Genomic DNA, 20,864 nt, shown 5'->3' with positions numbered 1-20,864 from the left:
GAGAGAATGTGTAATTTCAGAGGGACACATTTTAAGTTCTCCAGGCAAGTCTGGGGTTTGATTAATGCTTTATTAGACAGACATGTAAACAGCACAAGTTACAGTCAGACATTTGAGCTAAAAGTATAACACAAAAAAGTCCTGGGACTTGTTTCCATTGTGGTCTTATGTATTCAATTCATCAACATAGCATAAAAGATAACTAAAAATAAATACATATCATCAACGAATATAAAACACAAAGTAGAAAAAAGAACCATCACCTTTCTATGGGGAAGGTTACTTGAGGACACCAAAGTTGAATGGGGTTAAATGTTGTAATTGGCTCAGATTCAAACTCATGCTGAGAGCCTAATCACAATATGGGGATTTGGGACAGACGGGGGAAATGAGCCCAAGAACATCTGATCATTTATCTAAAGACTGGCTAAAAAAATAACCGTTAGCAGATAAAAGGTCAATTAACAATTGATTTGCACCACCACCAAAAAAAATAAAAATGTATAACCTATAGGCTACATTGGAGGTGTGAATCATAATTTACGGGATACTGGATTATTCACGTGATGACAGCATGTTCAGCTAAAATATACCTAAAGTACCAAAAGTAAAAGTACTCTTTATGCAGTATGTCCCATTTCAAGTTTTCAAAATGCATAAACAAACATCTTTTGAAAACAGCAGATCTACAAGCTCACAATGCTTCGCATCGCGATGCATTGTGAGCTTGTAGATCGTCTATTTTCAAATAGCCGAAATATATATGGAGCTTAAGTGGTTAGTGTATGTTTAGTAATAACAATCTAAATCTAAAATGTAACTAGTACTTAATAAGTAAAAGTACAATATTTTTCTCAGAGATGTGGTGAAGTAAAATTATTGAAAATTGTAAATACTCCACTAAAGTAAAAGAAATACCTCAAAATTGTCCTTAAGTAGCCTAGTGCTTAAGTAAATGTACTTAGTTACTTTCCACCACTGTGTCTTGTCTCCAACAGCAAGTAGATGGCGTCTGAGCCCACACTTCAAACTGTACAGTGAGACAGCTGAGTCACACACACACACACACACACACACACACACACACACACACACACACACACACACACACACACACACACACACACACACACACACACACACACACACACGCAGACCCAGTGATACACACACTCACTGTGGGCAAAAAGAAGCAACAGTAAAGAAATTGCGGCGTATTTAGTCGGTCGTGTGACAGACAGTCGTGTTGAAAGATGCTGACCATAACGCTGAAGACCCTCCAGCAGCAGACCTTTAAGATAGAGATAGATCCACAATGGACGGTGAGTATAGAGAAGTTACAGCGGCTGAAGTAGCCTCTGGTCCAGAGCGTTTTAGTGACTTCTCTCTCTACCGCTCTGCCAGGCGCGCTGCTCTGCTCATAGACCCAACATTACACTGCCGTGCGAGGTCTCCGTCTTTAGTGAAAAATAAACAAAACTACTCCGCTGCTCACCGAAACAAAGGCAGTTTTGTGTTGTTGAAAGTCTTTTCTCCAGGGTGGGAAGCCTCTCAGGACACCAACTTCTCTGTATAATACACTTTTTGGGCATAAAATAAAATATGTCCGCCAGATGGAAATTATTTTATTTTTTTCACTGCGCCCCCTACAGATTTGGTTACTATAATTTACCATTGACCAGATCTGTAGGGGGCGCAGTGGAATACATAAAATATAAAATATTTGTTTATTTAATGCCCAAAAAAGTCTATTATAAAGAAAAAGTTAGGTTTTGAGAGGCTGCCCACCCTGGAGAATCGACCTTCAACAATACAGAACTGCCTTTGTTTTTGATGAGTGGCGAAGTAGTTTTGTTTATTTTTTTACTAAAGTTGGAGACCTCGCACGGCAGTGTAATTTTCGGTCTATGAGAATAGCAGGGTGCCTGGCAGAGCGTTAGCGTTAGAGAGAACTCACTAACGCTCTGGAGCAGGGCTACGGGCTGAAGTAAACACGGCTATAGTCTGTCTGTCACTATGGGAATGGGACTAAAACAGGGCCTTGCTAGAGTGCGATTTGAATCCCGAATATGTTCTATGTTGTTTACATTGTGCGTGGTTTCTTTCTGTGAAACAAACTGCTACATTGTAGCAGTTTGTGTCCCGAATGTGAATGTAACGGTTTTGCTGGCGCTTCCACTGACTCACCATGAATGACGGTGCAATATTTCCAGCCCCCAGCTGCCCTGTCTGTGCATGGATACTGTAGTAGTATTATTAGTAATAATAACTACATGTATTGTTGTAGTAATAGTAATAATAACGACATGTCATGTACTGTAGTAGTAATAGTAATAATAAGTAATATTTTCAGCCCTCCCCCTGTGCCTGTGTCTGTGCATGTGCAGTAGTAATAGTAATAGTAGCCTAATTATTATATGCTTGTAGTAATGTTCACAGGCTAGTAGCCTAGTGGGACTCATTTGAACCCCTTTCCAGTGGAAGGGGTGTATTGGGTATTTGGTATTAATAATAACTGTTTACATCATTGGTGGAAAAAGTACTCAAATGTTTTACCTAAGTAAAAGTATCAATTCTACAATGTAAACATTTTCTGTTGCTAAGTAAAAGTCCGGAATTCAAAATGTACTTGAGTAAAAGTACAAAAGTATTGAATAAATACTGAATAAAGTAAAAAATACCTCAACATTGTACTTAAGTACAGTACTTGAGTACATAATACTTAGTTACTTTACACCATTGCGTAGTAGCCTAGTTAGTAATGTGCAGTAAATGTAGTTTACTATGAAGTGTTTTTATGAAGTACTAGCCTAGTAGTAATATGTGGACTCATTTGAACCCCTTTGCAGTGGAAGAGGTGTACTGGATATTTGCTATTAATAAGAACTGTTTACATTAGGTTTCCCATTAGTTTTTTTTTTCTATTTTACTGAAAGTGATTTGGTAAAGTTTATTATAGCCCAAATAAGTGCATTTCAAGAATAAAGAGCCATAAAACATGTTTTTGTTAATTTATTTTTTATTATTTGTGCTAGCCTAGGCTGCATGTGGAGTCTCATGATTAATTTGACCTCATTCTTTAGTTACATGTAATTAGAAACATTCATGAAATCCACTCACCAACTGTGATGTTTCACAGGTCAAAACCCTCAAGCAGAAGATAGAAGAGGAAAGGGGCAAAGATATATTTCCAGCCATGGGACAAAAACTCATCTATGCAGGTGAGTCATATGAAGTTGTTGTTGGTTTTACTCAGGTTTTGTTAATCAGATTAACCTCAGTACTCAACTAAAAGTCAAAGAGTTTCTTAGTAAAAGAGAGTTCAAGTAATTTTAGTTTAGCCTACTTTTGATTCAAACATTGTTTATTATGATTCCTATGTTAGGAAATTGGTTTGGTTTAAATGACTAGATTGTGCTTTATTTTGTGCAAACAAGCACACTGACTATTTAATTTCACTCTCTTATGGAAATATGTTTGGGTTTGATTCCAAAAATAGTAACAGTGCTGTTATGACACCAGATTATTGTGTGAGCGCACCATATGGAAACTATTTCAAAACAGTCCTGTAACATAATATCTTTTAAAAGTTACAAAATTAAGAATGGAAAAACAAAATTATCCAATGATTGTACAAAATGCATGTAATACCATTTATACAGTACTAATTTGTGAAATGAAGTCTGCCATTTTATTCAGACACCATAGTATTATCCAAACTAATGATATTTTCGAACAGCAGAAGGCTTTTCAGTTTGTATCAAATTAGCATAAATTGCTTTTACTCCATGTCATTTTAGTAACCTAGATGTTTTTCACTTGCTGTTACTTTTGCGATGTCACAGGAAAGATCTTGAATGATGACAGCCCTTTGGGAGACTACAACATTGATGAGAAAAACTTTGTAGTTGTCATGGTTACAAAGGTAAGAACAAACCCGTAAAAAAAAAAAACGTGTTAACTTTGAGTGTAAAAATGGAAGTGTCAAAGTTTTACTTTCTACCTCCAGACTGTTTTGCTGTTATTATTGCTAAAGCTATGATTTATTTATATTTTTCTTTCTGTCCTTGTAGCCTAAACCAGCCGCTCCTGCAGTAGTAACTCCCCAGGCAGCCCCTCAAACAGTCCCAGCCCCAGCTCCAGCCCCATCTTTGACCCCTGCCCCTACAACACAAGTGTCCTCCGCGTCCACGCATACCGCGTCCGTGTCCACACCCAACCAGGTCTCCCCACGGTCAGTGCATCTCACAGGAGCCCCTTCTGCTGCAGCCTCGCAAAATGAGACAGCAGTTTCTCTCGAGAAAACTCCAGACAAGGGCCCAGCCTCTGCCACGGATGTGACTCCGGCCCCCATTTCAGCCCCTACTACCCAAGCCCCAAACCCATCTCCGGTCCTAGATGCTGCGCCATCTCTGACCCGCAGCCAAGACCTGCCCCAGACCCCGGCCTCTACCCCAACAGAATGTCCGGATTCTGCCGGCCAACCAGAGGAGAAGCCCAGGGAAGAACAGCGGGCTGAACCTGAAGCTGCCCCACCAATCCACATTTCTGCATCCAGGTTGGGGGAGATTCACTGCCACTCATCTATATCTTTAATTAGTGTGGTTGCCCACAGTATAGTGATTGTACCTATTTATTATAGTCAAACGTTTTGCCAAAGTGTGTGGAGAACTCATCAGGAATTGGCACAATGACTAAATTGGGAGATAGGTAAGGGGGGAAATACTGACTGTGTATTGAAAATGTGTCAATTTACGTAAAAGTAACACAGTGACAGTAATAACAAACCAGAAGAGGTACAATTAGCCACCACACTTGGTAGGTCGGTTCAAAGTGAAAAAGAAAAGAAAAAAGCTCATGGTGGCATTATAACTACTGTATGCCTTCGGTTACATTTCGAACATTAAACTATAGAATCAAAATGTATTTTCCCTGGATTCCTTGAGTCATGCAATGACTGACTCGATTTTCCACCATTTTGAATTTCCTTCAAAATGTTGATAGTCATTCTTTTGCTAGAATTGACTAGTTTTACAAAAACACTTGAGGGATCTCGATAGAGCGCACCGACAGCCACACTTTAACTTTCAAAATATCAAATATGTCGGAAAAATGCTATTTGTCACCGCAGATCCCTCGGGTCACATTTACTGCAACTCACGACTTGCGTCGGTGCAACCACAATTTCCTGAAATTGTCTAGTCGTGTATAATATTTGTTTGTTATGTTGTTTGTTAGCAGTTTTATAATGTATTGTTAATTTATTTTCTAAGCCTTATTGACGAAATGGGTCTCCTTGAGGAAGCGGCATCGATACTGGGTAATTCATGTTTAAATCTTCACACTTTCATTGAAAAGATACCAGCCTAGTCTATTGGTTGTGTTTATTCCCCTCACCAATCAGCCACTTTTCTTCCCTTGGCTAGTTCTCTCCATTTCCTTGCTCAATCATTCCTAATCTCTTCTCTCCTCTCTTCCTCCTCTTTGTTCGTCTTCTCGTCCCTTCGTCCATCTGTTACCTCTACTCTCGACCCCAGTGACAGGGCAGGCCTACGAGAACCTGGTGTCAGAGATCATGTCTATGGGATATGACCGGGAACAGGTGGTCGCTGCACTGAGGGCCAGTTACAACAACCCAGACAGAGCAGTGGAGTATCTACTCATGGTGAGGTTTGAACCAGGAACGAGCACAACGCCAGCTTCTTTGGTTCAGTTAATCCATTAAGACCGGGAACGTATCTGTGTCATTTTAAGATTTCTTTGGCTATTAAAAAAATGGAAGATATACAAGCTTGTAGATCTGCATTTTTTTTGAAAAATCGTGAGAATGTGTGCAAATCTTTGAATATAATATTCATTCATATGCATTTTTAACTAAAATCTTTGCTTCTGGTGGTCCCTGGAACAAAATATTTTGAGATGGGGGGGTCCGCGGACAAATACATATCATTTTGGGGGTCCGTGACAGAACCACTGATATTATAGCAACATACGTTTAAAAAAGAAAAAACGGTTAGGATTTAGATTTTCCAGAAGCAAAGATGCATTAAGCGTGAGATGCACTCAAATGACTCACAAGCCTCACATGCAAGCTAACTATAGGTAATAAAGTATATATAATGATAAAACATAACTTTTCAGTTGATAATATAGAGCAAAAACAAACATTAGAAATGTGCACATTTTATTTTTTTCATCGGCTGCAGTCAAGAAAGTATATTTATGGTATCCTTACCCATAAACATAATGACAAGCCAACAGAAACACAGTTATTGTTTACTTTAGCGATACCTGTGTTTGTCTGTCAATGACAAAGACATGAGAATGTATCTGGCTTGCATGTTTTTGCAATTTTTGCCTATTTCACTGTATTCTCCATCAAATCCTTCTGTGTTCCAGGGTATTCCAATAGATCAAAGTGACCTCCCACCTCAGGAAACAATTGGGCAAACTCTTGCATCTGTCCCGGCTGTTCCCACTGTCCCGGCTGTCCCGGCTGTCCCCACTGTCCCGGCTGTCCCCATTGTCCCTACCGTTCCCTCTGTCACCACTACAGAAAGACCTCACCAGCCTCCTCCAGCTTCCACCAGTAAGAAAACACGCACATACGCACATTTACACACAATTTAAACGTCCATGACTTATTAACCATACAGTATCGTTTAGCCAACAATGACTCGACTACTCATGTATGATGGATACGTTTCTTGAAGACTTTGGCGAAACTGTATACAAACGCCAAATCTAAAAATAAAGCCAATACCAGGAAAATGGTCTATGTTTATGTACGCACTGTATATGACCTGTGACCTGTATGACCCATATATAAAGCTGAGAAGGAGGTCAAGGCAGATGGCTGCCCAACCTGGAGCCTGGTTCTGCTCGAGATTTACAGTATGTTCGAGATGATAATACTCAGCTTAAAAATATACTACTGGAATCGACAATTTCATTATGGTGCATCTGGCTTGGCCGGGCGTAGCAGCAATTACTGCATGCATTACGTCCTCCCGGTGAAACTCCTCACTGTCATGTGAAAAGAAGCAGGCTGGTGGCGCGGCATCACAGGAGAAACATGCTCGCCTACATCAGTGGTTCTCAAACTTGTTCAGGTCAAGTACCCCTAAATGAATGTGTATTTGGCCGCGGACCCCCATCTGAAAAGATTTTGTGCCAAGGACCCCCATCCAAGATTAAAGTAAAAAATGTAAAAAATATTCAAACATTTTCAAAGAATGTCAATATTTTTTTTTAAATAGCTGATGTATGTAGGGCCCTGGTGGTCCCCGGACCCCACTTTGAGAACCCCTACATTAGACCACGGACCACCATAACTCTGCGAGTGTACAAATGGAACCAGATGGACCAGTAAGGGTCCATTTGGTTCCATTTGTACACTCTCAGAGTTACAGCAACATAAGGTCCCATTTGGTTCCTAACTATCCAACATTTATCTGGGTACCCCCTGGAACCCGCTCAAGGACCCCTTTTTAGGGGGTCCCCGTACCCCACTTTGAGAACCATGGGCCTATATCCTCTATAATGGACCAACCAAGAAAGAAATATTGTGGAAAAAAAGACAGGTTAAGGGTGTGGTCACAACGAAATTTAATTCTGCCTATGCGGCGGATTCTGACAATGCTTTTCAATGGGAACGGAGCGTTTCTTTTTGCGGAGATCCACGAATGGCAAAAAAACGCTCCGTTCCCATTGAAAAGCATTGGGAGATCTGTGGGAGAATTCTGTTATTATATGTGCATGTCGTTGATGTGCGTAACTATTTTATTTCAACTAGCACTGTGTATTCCCCAGCAGCAGGGGCAGTGCCTGCCACCCAGCCCCCTGCCTCTACTGGAGGTGGCGCTCCCACTGGGAACCCTGCCCCTAGTGGAGGTGGAGCTCCCACTGCGAACCCTCTGGAGTTCTTGAGGAACCAGCCTCAGTTCCAGCAGATGCGACAAATCATCCAACAGAACCCTGCTCTGCTACCTGCTCTACTGCAACAGCTGGGCAGAGATAACCCACAGCTGCTGCAGGTACTGTGTGACATAGCTCTCTGGTCCATAGCGTTAGCGTTCTCCTTAACGTTATGTTACTTTCCATCCGTTGCCCGCACACCCCCGGTCAGGGGCGGACTGACCATTTGGCGAACCGGGCAAATGCCCGGTGGGCCAACACTGACACTGATCACATGACCTCAATCAATTATCCAGTTCTAGGCAACATATTGAGGTATTCTTGATTGAGGTCATGTAATCAGTGACATAGGCAAGGTGTACTTTTGGCTGAGGCCAAAAGTACACCTTGCGTATGACACTGATCATGTGATCATGTGTGCTTTTGGCTGAGGCCAAAAGTACACCTTTCGTATGACACTGATCACATGAGCTCAATCAATTATCCAGTTCTAGGCAACATAGAAGGGGACGGGGGGACTTTTTTCTTATTTCCACACAACAGCTAAGGTGTATTAAAGACATATTGAAAATGAGTGGTATTCCCCTATAGACAGGGATTAACAGGACACAGGTGAACTCAACAGACAATCAACACTAGGATAGGCTGGGGGACTAAGAGGACACAGGTGGAAACACTGACACAATCACAAGACTGTTTAGACATGGCAGGTAAAAGTAAGTAGGCAGACAGGAAACACTAGGAGCAATACTACAAAATAAGGGTGACAAATGAGTTGACCTTTAAATTCACCTCAAGCAACCAACCTTTCTAGCTTTGCATACAGAATACTATTTTATGTTAGGCTATAGTGCTAATTTATTTTTGGTTCATTATGAAAATGTGATGGGATGAACTGGACACCATATTCTCAGTAGCCTACACTATTTAATGGGAAACCGCACATAAGTAACTGTTGTTTACACACAAACATTGACTTTATTGACCTCAGAGATTACTTCTGTGTACATATACTGCATATTATAAACCATTAAAAAGTTAATTTTCACGGCAGCCATTTGGGATTTTGGTCTCTCACAAATTTTCCCCGCCCCTTTTAAAAATACACCCCGGCTAAATTTGTTTAATAACCCTCCTAGATGACAAATCCATTGAGAAACGGACCTTTGCTCTCCACGGTCACGGAAGTACCACATATGACCCTACTATTCAGTACAGACTTATATTATTTATGTCTGTCAAGACAATACACGAAGAACATGATCTCTCTTATTTGTTTTGCAGCAAATCACACAGCACCAGGAGCGTTTTGTCCAAATGCTGAACGAGCCACGTCCTGGAGACACTGGAGGAGACACCGGAGATGAGGGTGCTGAAGCCCAGGGGTCACCACACACCAATTACATCCAGGTCACCCCACAGGAAAAGGAGGCCATTGAGAGGGTAGGAAATAGTGATCAACTAAGGACTATAAATGGCATTTTGTCATGATCGGCCTTAGCCCACAAGGCTGAAAACATGTTTATCGCTGCACTAACACTTTCCTTTTTCCAAAGTAAGAAAAAAGTTTTTTACAAAGTAACATTTTCTGATTACTCATGGACAATTTATTTTGTTTGACACAATTGTTGATTTAAAATAAGAGAAGACTGCAGAGTGACAATAAATGTTAATTTACGCTCAGCAATTTTATGTCTCATTCATTAAGATGACAAAGAAATTACAATTATATCAACATTATATTGGTCGCCCACCTCTCTAAATATTGATATAGGCATCGGCCATTAAAAACATTACAGTAATAAGACAATAACGTCACCATGGAGCAGGGTGCTAGGTACGATTCCATTTTAGATAGAAACCTGTGTTTGTGTGTTGTTGCTCTCTCTACCCTCACCTTCATGTCTCTCTACACTGAAAAACTAATACAAAAAAAAACACCGGCTTCGAATGCTATCAATGCATTGAATGGGAGATTATCACGTTTTATCAGACCATTGAATGGGCGAAGTAGGCGACCTACTAGCTACCCCGCGATTTGTCAGACCATTCATTGGGCGTAATCAGGAGCTACTGACCTACCGACGGAGGCGGAGCAGTCCCCACAACAATATTTACGATTCTGTGCCTATCAGTACATAACTCCAACGGCGCTGAGTAGGCTCAGGCGAGCGTCGCACCGCTCCGGGCTCCAGCTCGCCTGAGACTGCGCGCCTCCGTCATGGTCCGAAACCAAAACAACCAAAACCAAAACCGAAACTGAACTATTTAAGTCATCTCCGTCGGTAGGTCAGTAGCTCCTGATTACGCCCAATGAATGGTCTGACAAATCGCGGGGTAGCTAGTAGGTCGCCTACTTCGCCCATTCAATGGTCTGATAGAACGTGATAATCTCCCATTCAATGCATTGATAGCATCCGAATCAGGTGAAAAAAACACTATGAAAAGATTTCACTTTCTATGAATCCCATGTTGGTAATGCATTATAAACATACTTATAATGCATTATAATCTGGTCAAGCATAACTATACTAGTCACTATAATTTAGTGTCATTGTGGTGCTGCGGAAAATGAATAACATTAAATCTACGCAAGAACAACACAAAACGTTTCTGCCTACACTTTACTTCAAGTACCCAATGATTATAAAAGTGATTATAATGCGTTATTATAATGTATGTATCTATGTATCACGACTACTTTGTGATGCATAAGAAACATGGGCTTCATAGAAAGTGTCAGCACATTATCTCTGAACTGAACGTGTGTTCCGTGTTCCAGTTAAAAGCGCTGGGCTTCCCTGAAGGACTGGTCATTCAGGCTTACTTTGCCTGCGAGAAGAACGAGAACCTGGCCGCTAACTTCCTGCTCCAGCAGACGTGGGACGACGAGTGAAATGGGCCGGCCGTTCAACGTGATGCATCGCCACCGAAAAGAGGGCTAGAGAATGTGTAACAGTGCTACTCAAGATCTATCGCAAAGACAAGAAACGAAGGCAATGTACGGTATATTTGGCTTCACAAAAAGTTATGATGATGATGACGACGATAATGAAGATGATTGTTGGAGAAATTACAGGATAATACACAATAAAATCCTCAGTGTTAATTTATCTATTTGTACCTCTGAAAGTGTACAAATGTAACCAAATGGACATTTGGTTACATTTGTAAACTCTCAGAGTTGTGGGTTTTTCCACTGTGTAGTGATGCAGTTTAAGAGAACGATGATGATTGTTGCGTGATAATAATGGGATAATAGTGATGATGAAGTTTAAAATGATGATGATGATGATATGCTGTGCTGTCTACTGTTCATACTGCTGTGATGATGAGCCGTGTCTCATGCTGCTGTGTCTCTAATGCTACTGCTGCTTATCCCGTGTGCAGTCACACTCAACAGAAACGATCGAAGGAAAAAGATATACTGGCACAAAAAAGGCAACAAGTTGCATCACCATGCACATTTTTTTTTTGGTGGACACCCAAATGTTATTCAATATTGTTTGCTTAGTCCTTGAATTAAAGGACCATACCAGTATTTTTTTTCTTTCTTTTTTTCTCCTTTTTTACTTTTAGCCGTTAGCGGAGATTGCCCCTGTCTTTCAAAAAAGAATGTGCATGAATGTATGCAGTGTACACTTTCTTTAGCAGATCTCAGCATAATTCTTTTGATGTCATTCACTGCCATTCACTTTGAAATGGTGTGGGGAAAGAAACTATGCCATTCAGTTAACTAAACCAAATTACTCTAACACAAGACATTCAAATTCACGTACTGTATCAGTGTAAGTGCCGCATATTGAACTCCAGTTTTAGCTTGAAGTGGGCTTTTAACAGCATAGTAAGTTACAGCTAACATTGACACAAATGTTCAGGTGCATTTTGTAGTGAACAAGACCAAAATGTAAACAAACATGATGTCTCAAAAATGAATTAATTTGGAGGGAAATGGTTGGGATTGATGTAACCTATATGACAATGGACAATGACATGTACAGTAGTAACACTGGTATGGTCCTTTAAGGCTTCAGATGGATTGCCAAATAACAATATTTCCTGTAGATTGTTCTGTGATTTTGGAGCATATTCAGTACTCCTTTTTTTGTGTAAAGTCTCCATGTGGCAGTTTTGCCATCTAAACCTCTATAGAAGCAAGGGAAACTCTCCGATATGTTCATATTAAGCACATTATGATACAAAAGGTACTGTATCATGCCAAAATTACTTGGATTGCCCTGAAAACATGATGCAAATTGTTGACTTATGAGAGCCAGCATTATTATTTTTTAACAGTGCTGTAAGTGTAATTCTGATCATTTAATTGTGTACAGTAATGGGTTCTCTGATTTCTTTTAGCCTTGGAACGGGGAAATCCCAAACAAGCAAGGGATAACACTAAAACCATAACTTACATGTCATATGGCTCTGGTTTCAGAAGGTTTTTGTTTTTTCACTGGGTGACATGCAGATTTCATCAAATCATAATATTCTGGTTCCACATTGGTTTATAGAATCTGCCAGATGATACAAATGACTGGATTGCTGACAGATTTACTGGAGGTAAAACATTTCCCCCTTTTTGTTATTATTATAACAATTTCTTCAGCTAAAAGCTTTCAGACAATCTCAGTTCACTTTGTCTTATTGTCCCAGGTTCTCTATGCATTTTGACACTTAAGAGTGAACCATTGCTCTATCATGCCTTAACCACGTAAGCCCTTTTTTTGTACATTTTCCCCCAAAAAACGGAAAACAACCGATCCACATTGCGATGTGACGCGTAGTGAGCTTCTAGATCTGCTATTTTTGAGAAAGAAAGTGAACCGTTTTGAAGATGTTTGCGTATAATGACATCCAAAATAGGGAAACCAGGGTGAAAGTGGTATACTCCATCTTTGTTGCACAACAGTGTCATTAGTCTAAAATAACTGATCAAAGGGAGAATAGGCTATATGCATAGCAGCCATATTGGAACCTCTTCCTTACTTCCTTCACAGGTGTTACCAATGATACTAATGAAGGCTCTGTTCCATTTCGTGTAGCACAGTGGTTCTCAAACTTTTTAATTTCAAGGACCCCCATAACTCTGACAGTGTACAAATGGAACCAAATGGACCCTCACGGGTCCATTTGGTTCCATTTGTACTCTCTCAGAGTTACAATACACACCCATAAGGGGCCATTTGGAACCCCCTCAAGGATCCATGAGGGTCCCTGGACCACACTTTGAGACCCACTGGTGTTTCCAGTGGGCCAACATGCACAACATCAGCCCCCTGACTCTGTTTGACCAGAATGGAACAGAGCCTTAATTAGTATTAGTGGTAACACCTGTTAAGGAAGTAAGAATTGGCCCAATTTCTTTCCAATATGGCTGCTGTGCATTGAGCCTATAATAAGGGAGTTATTTTCAATAAGTGACATTGTCATGTGTCAAAACATAAATTGGGTGTTATGGGATGTTAAACAACATGAAAAGGTTTCATTTTAAAAGTAGAGTCATATTTTACAATGTGTTTTAGCTAGTATGCGATATTTCACATATTGTAATTGTGCATAGAGGAGTGCCATTGCTGATCATATTCATTAGACCTTTGAATATATAAGTTAATCATAGGTTGCTTATACAGTAGAAAGCTGTTAAAGGGAAGTGCTTGAAAGCCAAAAAATACATTTCAGCACTGTGCTCCGCTTTCTTCTATTTCAACATGGAGATGACTGGAAATGTTGTATTATACTGTACATGGGTAATATGGATTTTGCTTTTGGACAACTAGGCTGTTTATTGTGTGAAGATGCCATTTTTGATCTGTAAGGGTTTGTTGGTTGCATGAGTTTGTCTTATTGGGTTATCTGTAGCATGGCTGTGGGAACGGAATGCTAAAACCACAGTTGTGGTGTTACTTTGTTTTAATTTATTATTGGTTGTTTTACTACTTTTGTTGATATTTTGGTTTCTTGTTTTTCGTTTACATGACAAGCAAAATATGACGTATTGCTGTTTTGCTGACTAGTTGTGAGAAAAGTTGTTTCAGCATTGTATAAAATAAATGGCTTGTCACAGTCTTTATTTTATCAGATCACAGTGTCACATTCTTTAATTATGAAGTAGACTGACCTGAATGAGGTGGGCTGTTTATTGCTGCTGAGATAGACATTATAAGTGACTTTTCAGTTATACTGAGAAGGTTGAGGTCCGTCTTATAGAAATAGTGTTACAAGTACAAGTTCAGAATTCAAAATACTACAAAAGTAAATGTACTCATTATGCAGAAGGTCCCACTTCACAAGTTTTCAAATGTATAAAAATCATTTGAAAATATCAGATCTACAAGCTCACAACGTGTCGCAAAGTGACGTGTTGTGAGCTTGTAGATCTGATATTTTCAAAATGCCAATAGATCTGAAGTGGTTTTGTAATAATAATCAAAATCTACAAAGTAACTAGTAACTAAAGTTTTCAAATAATTATAGTGGATTAAAAATAGGCTACAATATTTGCCTTTGAGAGTGGAGGAGAAGTAAAATGATAGAAAATTGGAAGTACTCCAGTAAGTAAAAATACCTCAAAATCGCACTTAAGTAACAGTACTTGAGTATGTACTTAGTTACAGTATGTACTTAGTTACTTTCCATCACTGCATGGCGGTAAGTGGTATTACATGAAACATTCAGATTCCAGGAAGATGGACATTGCATCGATACAAGATGCAATGCTGCCAGTAGGCCTACTCCCATTCTTCCCATGGCGCATGACACATATTTTACAATCAATTTGAAAGACAAAATGTTCCAAATGTTGTGTTTGTGTTCGTTTTGAAGTCATGAAAGTATGTTTGATGTATGATTACATGTTTGCACTGTCATATTTTGATATAACCCTGATAAGCACTTCGAAAGTAGGAGTTGAGGCATTAATTTTTGTATGACTTGGTTCCACAGACAAATATTGTGAAAATAGCAGATCTACAAGACCACAACGCCTCGCAGCATGAGACGTTGTGGGCTTGCAGATCGACAATTTTCACTATTTTTTGCCTCTTGGCCAATGTTTGACCAGTTTTTATAGTTTGTTGATTACTTTTGATGCAGTACTAATGGTCTTTTTTCTTTTCTTTTTTGAGGTATTAAAAAGGTCTTAAAAGTCCTTAAATTGTGACTTTACTGTCATCTGGGACCCCTCCAAAATTATGTGGGGACCCCAACCCACAGGTTGAGAACCACTGACCTACATGGTCCAGGCTCAATCATGTAGTAGTTACTACATTGTAGTACAGCACCAGCACCAGGACCAGTCGTCATGGATGAACTTCAACCTGGTGTTTGCACTTTTTACATTTACAACCCTTACATCTACAGTAACGTTTAAATTTCAAATATAAAGTGCTTACCCTATGGCCACAAATGTTACAATTATATACCGGTCCTCAAAAATACCCGTATCTTCCGTATTGTTCAATAAAAATCATTTTAATCTGATTGGTGGCCATTTTCTTATTAAGTATCAGACTGCAATACACCTTTAAACCGATAGGGTCACTCAGTTGAAAGCATATGGGGGGAATGGCCACCAATTGAATCAAAATGCTTTTTATTGAACAATACGGAAGGTACGGGTATCTTTGAGGACTCGTACATGATTATAACCTATAACCTATTTGTGAACATAAGGTCAATACTTTAGGTTTTAAATGTGAACGTTTATGTAGATGTAACGGCCGTAAATGAAGAAAAATGCAAACACCAGGTTGACGTTCATCCATGACAGTCATATTTCAGGGCTAACAGTTGACCCAACGGTGTCGTAAGCTGCTCTGTCCACTAGAGGGGGGACTGTGGCGTCGGAGAGAGGGGAGGAGGAGGGTGTGTGCGTTGTTCCCGCAGCAACAGGGAAGATGGCAGCTCTCACATCTTTCACCCAGGTAAAGATGAGACATTTATTTCAATACAACAACAGTACAGTTCGGGGCCAAAGGGACGGCATGCACAGGGCTGACAAACTCGCGTACTGATCACGACGTTAGTCTTTAATTCAGTCGTAGACAAACGGGTTGGTTGTGATGATAAGAAACGCATGCAGAGAAATGATCAGGCTCAGTCCAGAGACGGTTGGATAAGATACCAACCACCAGGGCCTTATTGCATTACCGTTAGATAGCCAGCTATCTAACGGCTCGTTAGCTTTAGCTACAGAGCTAGCTGCTGCTGGTCTCTGAGGGGATTGGGAACTATATACACGTTGTCTCTTTTTACCCCAAAAACTAAATCACATCGAGTTCCACATCTATAACAGTATTATGATTGTTTTTCCGCCACTTCTATTCAGCAGTAATCCTGAGCCACTGAACGTTAGGACCGGAACTAGCTATAGCGTTAGCTGCTCCTGTAGGCATAGGATGGAATAACGTGCCTTATGTGTTTGTTATTATACAGGCAGTCAGCCTATATACCTCCCATATAAACTAATGCAGTGGTTCTCAAAGTTGCTTCTAGGGACTCTGGGTTCCTTTTAGGGGTTCTAAATTGACCCTTACAAGTCTGTAACTCTGACAGCATACACATTTGGTTCCATTTGTATGCTGTCAGAGTTAAGGGGAGACCTTGAAATGTAAAGGTTTGAGAACCGCTGAACTAATGTATGCTGGGATGAAATGATGCTGTTTTGATTTGACTGAGCTGGCTTGTTATTGTCCCATTCACTCAGCAGGCTACAGCAGTGGTTCTCAAACTTTTTCATGTCAAGGACCCCCAAATTGACACTCATTATTACCCCACGGACCCCCTTTTGAAAAGATATGCCACGGACCCCCCATAAGAGATGATTTTTACAGCTCTAGCAGTCAATTCTCAACCATTTTAATTGAAGGACCCCCAGTTTGGCATGCATAAGGCTACGGACCCCTATTTTATGGCATTTCTATCTCTGGGGCCCCGATTCATATTGTAAAATCAATTTAACTCTGAGAGTGTACAAATGGAACCAAATGGACCGGGTCCATTTGGTTCCATTTGTACACTCAGAGTTACAGAACCATAAGGGTCCATTTGGTTCCTGCCCATCATTTAGCTGGGGACCCCCTGGAACCCCCTCAAGTACCCCTTGAGAACCAATGGGCTAGAGTATATGACTGGCAAACATCAGTTGATATCACATTATAGTAATGCTACAGTCATTGACTTCATAACTACTGTATATTACAGTGGTTCTCAATCTGTGGGTTGGGACCCCACATGATTTTTGGGGGGTCCCAGATGACAGTGAAGTGACTTTTAAGTACTTTTAAGACCTTTTTAATACAAAAAAAGACCATTACTGCATCAAAAGTAATCAACACATTATACTATAAAAACTGGTCAAACACTGACCAAATTGTCACATAATATAAGAAAGAGGCAAAACTTTTGAAAATAGGCGATCTACAAGCTCATGCCTCGCAACGCGAGGCATTGTGAGCTTGTAGATCTACTTGTAGCTCTACTTGTAGCTTGTAGATCTACTATTTTCACAATATTGTGGAACACAGAGTTATGGTGGAACAGAGTCAAACTAAATGTAATGCCTCAACTCCTACAATTCCAAGTGCTTGTCCGGGTTGGGGGGGTCCCCAGTTCAAATATGATTATTTTGGGGGGTCACAGCCTGAAAAGGTTGAGAACCACTGGTAAATAACATGGTATCTGGTATGGACGTTTTTTCTTAGGTTACCTTATTGACAAGGCTATTCTTAGTTTGGGCGAGCATGTTATGCAGAGCAGGCAGCCAGTGTTGATTTCATTGCACCAAGGTGGCGTGTAAGAAGATACACCCCCCTTTAGGATGGATTCTATTTTTATTATCCATCCATAAACATAATTATCTATTTATCTACCTAAATCTTTAATGTCTGCCTGTGCTTCCAGGTGCATTGGAAATACAAGTTGGATGAGTGTCAAGTTGATTTGACTGTCTTGAATGTTGAGTAGCTATACCAGCCTTTAATTCTGCCTCTCTAGCTGGGAAATGTGTCAGTTCCACTTAAAAAAAAAAGTGGACAACGTACTGTGTTAAATCAAATCAACCTATTCCATCTTTTATGAAGGTTCATATATAGGGTTGACAGGTAATCAGAGAGTATCTGTGCTAGGGGAGTTGTGGGTCAAGATGTATGGCATAACCTCTTATAACATCCCCTCTCTCCCCTAGTTGTTGTCAAGTGGGAACCCTGTATATGAAAACCTTTACAGACAGGTAAGATAACCATATGGCCCAAATGGTTTATGCTAGTATTCTAAAAGTAAGCAAGCACATTTCCAAATTAGGTATATTAACCGTACCGTATTCCTATAATAAGCCATAACTTGTTTTGAGAGGAGAGTTCAGTTCATGAAAAAATAATCAGTTGATATGCAGATATCACAGTATAGTTTGGATTGTGATTTTGTGTGTTGTGTCTGTGTCTGTGTGTCCCAAGGTGGACCCTGGGAATACAGGGAGAGTAGGGCCAACAGAAGCTGCCTTGTTTTTAAAGAAATCCGGTCTCCCTGACATCACACTGGGAAAGGTGAGTACTGTATATTTAAGGGTAACACTTGCTATGCATCCCATGTCTACAATGTGTTGTAAACACTTAAATTACGTTATAAGCTACTTATAAACACTGTATAATTATAGTTATAACTTAAATACTCATAATGGTTTATAACAACAATCACAACACATTATAAAGCATTTTGTAATGACTTAAGCAGATTATAATGCATTATAATTATGTTTATAACACATCATACATGGGATACATAGCAAGTGTTATTGATTTGAGTTCATACTGTGTTGATTGAGGCTTGCCAAAGTAGTTGTACTAATCAGGACTAAATACGTTTTTTTTTTGCCTGTGGTGTTTCGGACATTACTTGGTCCTCACTTATAATCCAGACCTGAGATGCTATTGTAGCATATGCTTAGAGTGGGCAAAGCATAAATGTTATAGGACCAGTTTACTGCAGACAGAGGTAGGTGAAGAGTGGAGGAATAAATGACATTGATGGCAACATTAAATTGGCAAGAGACATGATTTAAGCAAAATAAACTGTATTTGATCAAAATCAAAATAAAACAAAACATACAACAGTTCAATAACTTTCAGCAAGGTATCAAAGTATCCCAGTCCAACAGTCTTTAAGCAGGTAGGTATTTGTCAATAGTCAAGGTATTGTCAATGGTCAGAGGGAAGTGCCAGTGTGAGTGTGTAATGTTACTTGAGGGGATAGTGTGTGGCTGCTGCTCTTTGGCCTACCCTCCAGGTAGGTCAAACTTCATTAACGTTGGGTTCGGGTTAGTTGGCTCGCCATCATGATCCTTTTTCGTATCAAGAAAAGTAACCTGGCCTGGATTCATACAAAGGCCAAATTAATATCAAATAACCAAAAGCAGATCTACAAGATCACCGATTAACTAAAAAACAGCTCATCTACAAGCATTGCATAACTTTCAAAAATAATTACATTCCAACCAAAAACAACCAAATTAGAACAAACATTTCAAATAACAAAAAAACAAACATTTCAAACACCTCATCACTCACCAATTCAATGAGATTTATGCAGTCACAGCTAGCAGGTTGTGCCAGCAGTCAGTTTTGGATCAGTTTTGGGTGGAAGTCTAAAAGCCACAATAAGTGTTTTTAGTCAGTTGATCAAATGTAACAAGTTGGGAAATGGAAATGTTTGGTGGAATATAGACCTGCAGCAGCCTCAGAGTGGTGTGCACCTGACTCTGCTTTATAGGGTGTGGCTGTGATTGCAGTGATTGGCAATTGCAAGCACTGGTGTGACTGATTGATTGAGTGAGACTGAACGTGTGTGTGTGACTGTGTGTGTGTGTGTGTGTGTGTGTGTGTGTGTGTGTGTGTGTGTGTGTGTGTGTGTGTGTGTGTGTGTGTGTGTGTGTGTGTGTGTGTGTGTGTGTGTGTGTGTGTGTGTGTGTGTGTGTGTGTGTGTGTGTGTGTGTGTGTGTGTGTATGTGTCTCTGTCAGTGACAGACAGACAGCAGGACACCAACCTTTTGAAACCTGGGTTACACTATACCACACACTTCAGTCAGTTACAATATTACATTTATTGTTCTTAGCTTTCAGTAATGGTCAGTGATGGTAATGGTCTGTTGTGATGGGCTTATGAAGTCCATGTATAGTAAATGAATGAATATTGACCAAACGGAAATGGTGCAGCTAAGTAGGTCCAGTACCAAAGGAGTAATTTATCAATTCCCATTCAGACACACAAACAAACACACGCACACGCGCACCACACACACACACACACACACACACACACACACACGCATGCACGCGCAAATGCTCTCAGGGCAATTTAAACATGAAAGCATAAGGATCACAATCTCTTACCATGTCTGCTTGGAAAAGATTACATCATACTTTGCTTCCCCTTGTCTCTGTATTATTAATGTCAACTAGTCCATATCCAAGGATGTGAGCACTCACACAAATGTGCAGACTTGAGACTTTGGGGTTGGAACATCCCATAGCCTGTGCTAATAAACGCCTTAAATTTAAGAAACGTATTTTTTTTTATCTTCAATCATTAAATGATATTGAAAAGATTTCAGATCGATATACCAACCCACTGTAGAAAAATGCATGAGAATGGCCACATAACTGTATGAAAGTCCCTGTTTGGTCATCATGCCACTGTTGTATACTGAGTGCTACTGTGGGTTGTTGCTGACACAATTAATGACTGTTTTGTATTTAAAGCTTTTGCGCTTTATTGGCCACAGCATATTGGTGCACCAAGTGTATATAGGCTATGTGTGCTGCTTGCTTTGCGTTTAACCCATTAATGACCTGAAGCCGATTCTACAAATGTCTTCTAAATCCCAAGAGTATTCTGAAAAACGTATGTTTCTATATCAGTGGTTCTCAAACTTTGTCATGTCAAGGACCCCC

General features: G+C 40.0%; 2 protein-coding genes across 6 annotated transcripts in view; both read left to right on the top strand.

Moving 5' to 3' along the window:
• The first annotated feature begins 1,148 nt into the window (after positions 1-1,148).
• The window catches only part of LOC311051848 (UV excision repair protein RAD23 homolog A-like), a 110,689-nt gene continuing 90,973 nt past the window's right edge, over positions 1,149-20,864 (top strand). Inside the window, exons 1-10 of one of the 2 annotated variants that reach the window (XM_084066514.1) lie at positions 1,149-1,322; positions 3,140-3,221; positions 3,846-3,925; positions 4,074-4,558; positions 5,274-5,320; positions 5,538-5,665; positions 6,400-6,589; positions 7,816-8,036; positions 9,202-9,360; positions 10,700-13,014. In XM_084066514.1, coding sequence (XP_083922640.1) covers positions 1,254-1,322; positions 3,140-3,221; positions 3,846-3,925; positions 4,074-4,558; positions 5,274-5,320; positions 5,538-5,665; positions 6,400-6,589; positions 7,816-8,036; positions 9,202-9,360; positions 10,700-10,813 — 1,575 coding nt within the window. In that variant the 5' untranslated portion in view covers positions 1,149-1,253 and the 3' untranslated portion in view covers positions 10,814-13,014. Of the gene's footprint in view, positions 1,323-3,139; positions 3,222-3,845; positions 3,926-4,073; positions 4,559-5,273; positions 5,321-5,537; positions 5,666-6,399; positions 6,590-7,812; positions 8,037-9,201; positions 9,361-10,699; positions 13,015-20,864 lie in introns of both variants that reach the window. The other variant, XM_084066513.1, reaches the window with a different exon arrangement.
• Positions 15,806-20,864, top strand: part of eps15l1a (epidermal growth factor receptor pathway substrate 15-like 1a) — a 58,205-nt gene continuing 53,146 nt past the window's right edge. For all 4 annotated transcript variants that reach the window (XM_084066506.1, XM_084066507.1, XM_084066505.1 and 1 more), the window contains exons 1-2: positions 15,806-15,842; positions 18,372-18,461. In XM_084066506.1, coding sequence (XP_083922632.1) covers positions 15,816-15,842; positions 18,372-18,461 — 117 coding nt within the window. In that variant the 5' untranslated portion in view covers positions 15,806-15,815. The remainder of the gene's footprint in view (positions 15,843-18,371; positions 18,462-20,864) is intronic.

Source organism: Gymnoscopelus microlampas (genome assembly GCF_963454915.1).
Source record: "Gymnoscopelus microlampas genome assembly, chromosome: 9".
NCBI classification, from domain to species: domain Eukaryota; kingdom Metazoa; phylum Chordata; class Actinopteri; order Myctophiformes; family Myctophidae; genus Gymnoscopelus; species Gymnoscopelus microlampas.
The sequence above is the reverse complement of the archived record's forward strand: the minus strand, read 5'-3'. Positions and strand labels throughout refer to the sequence as shown.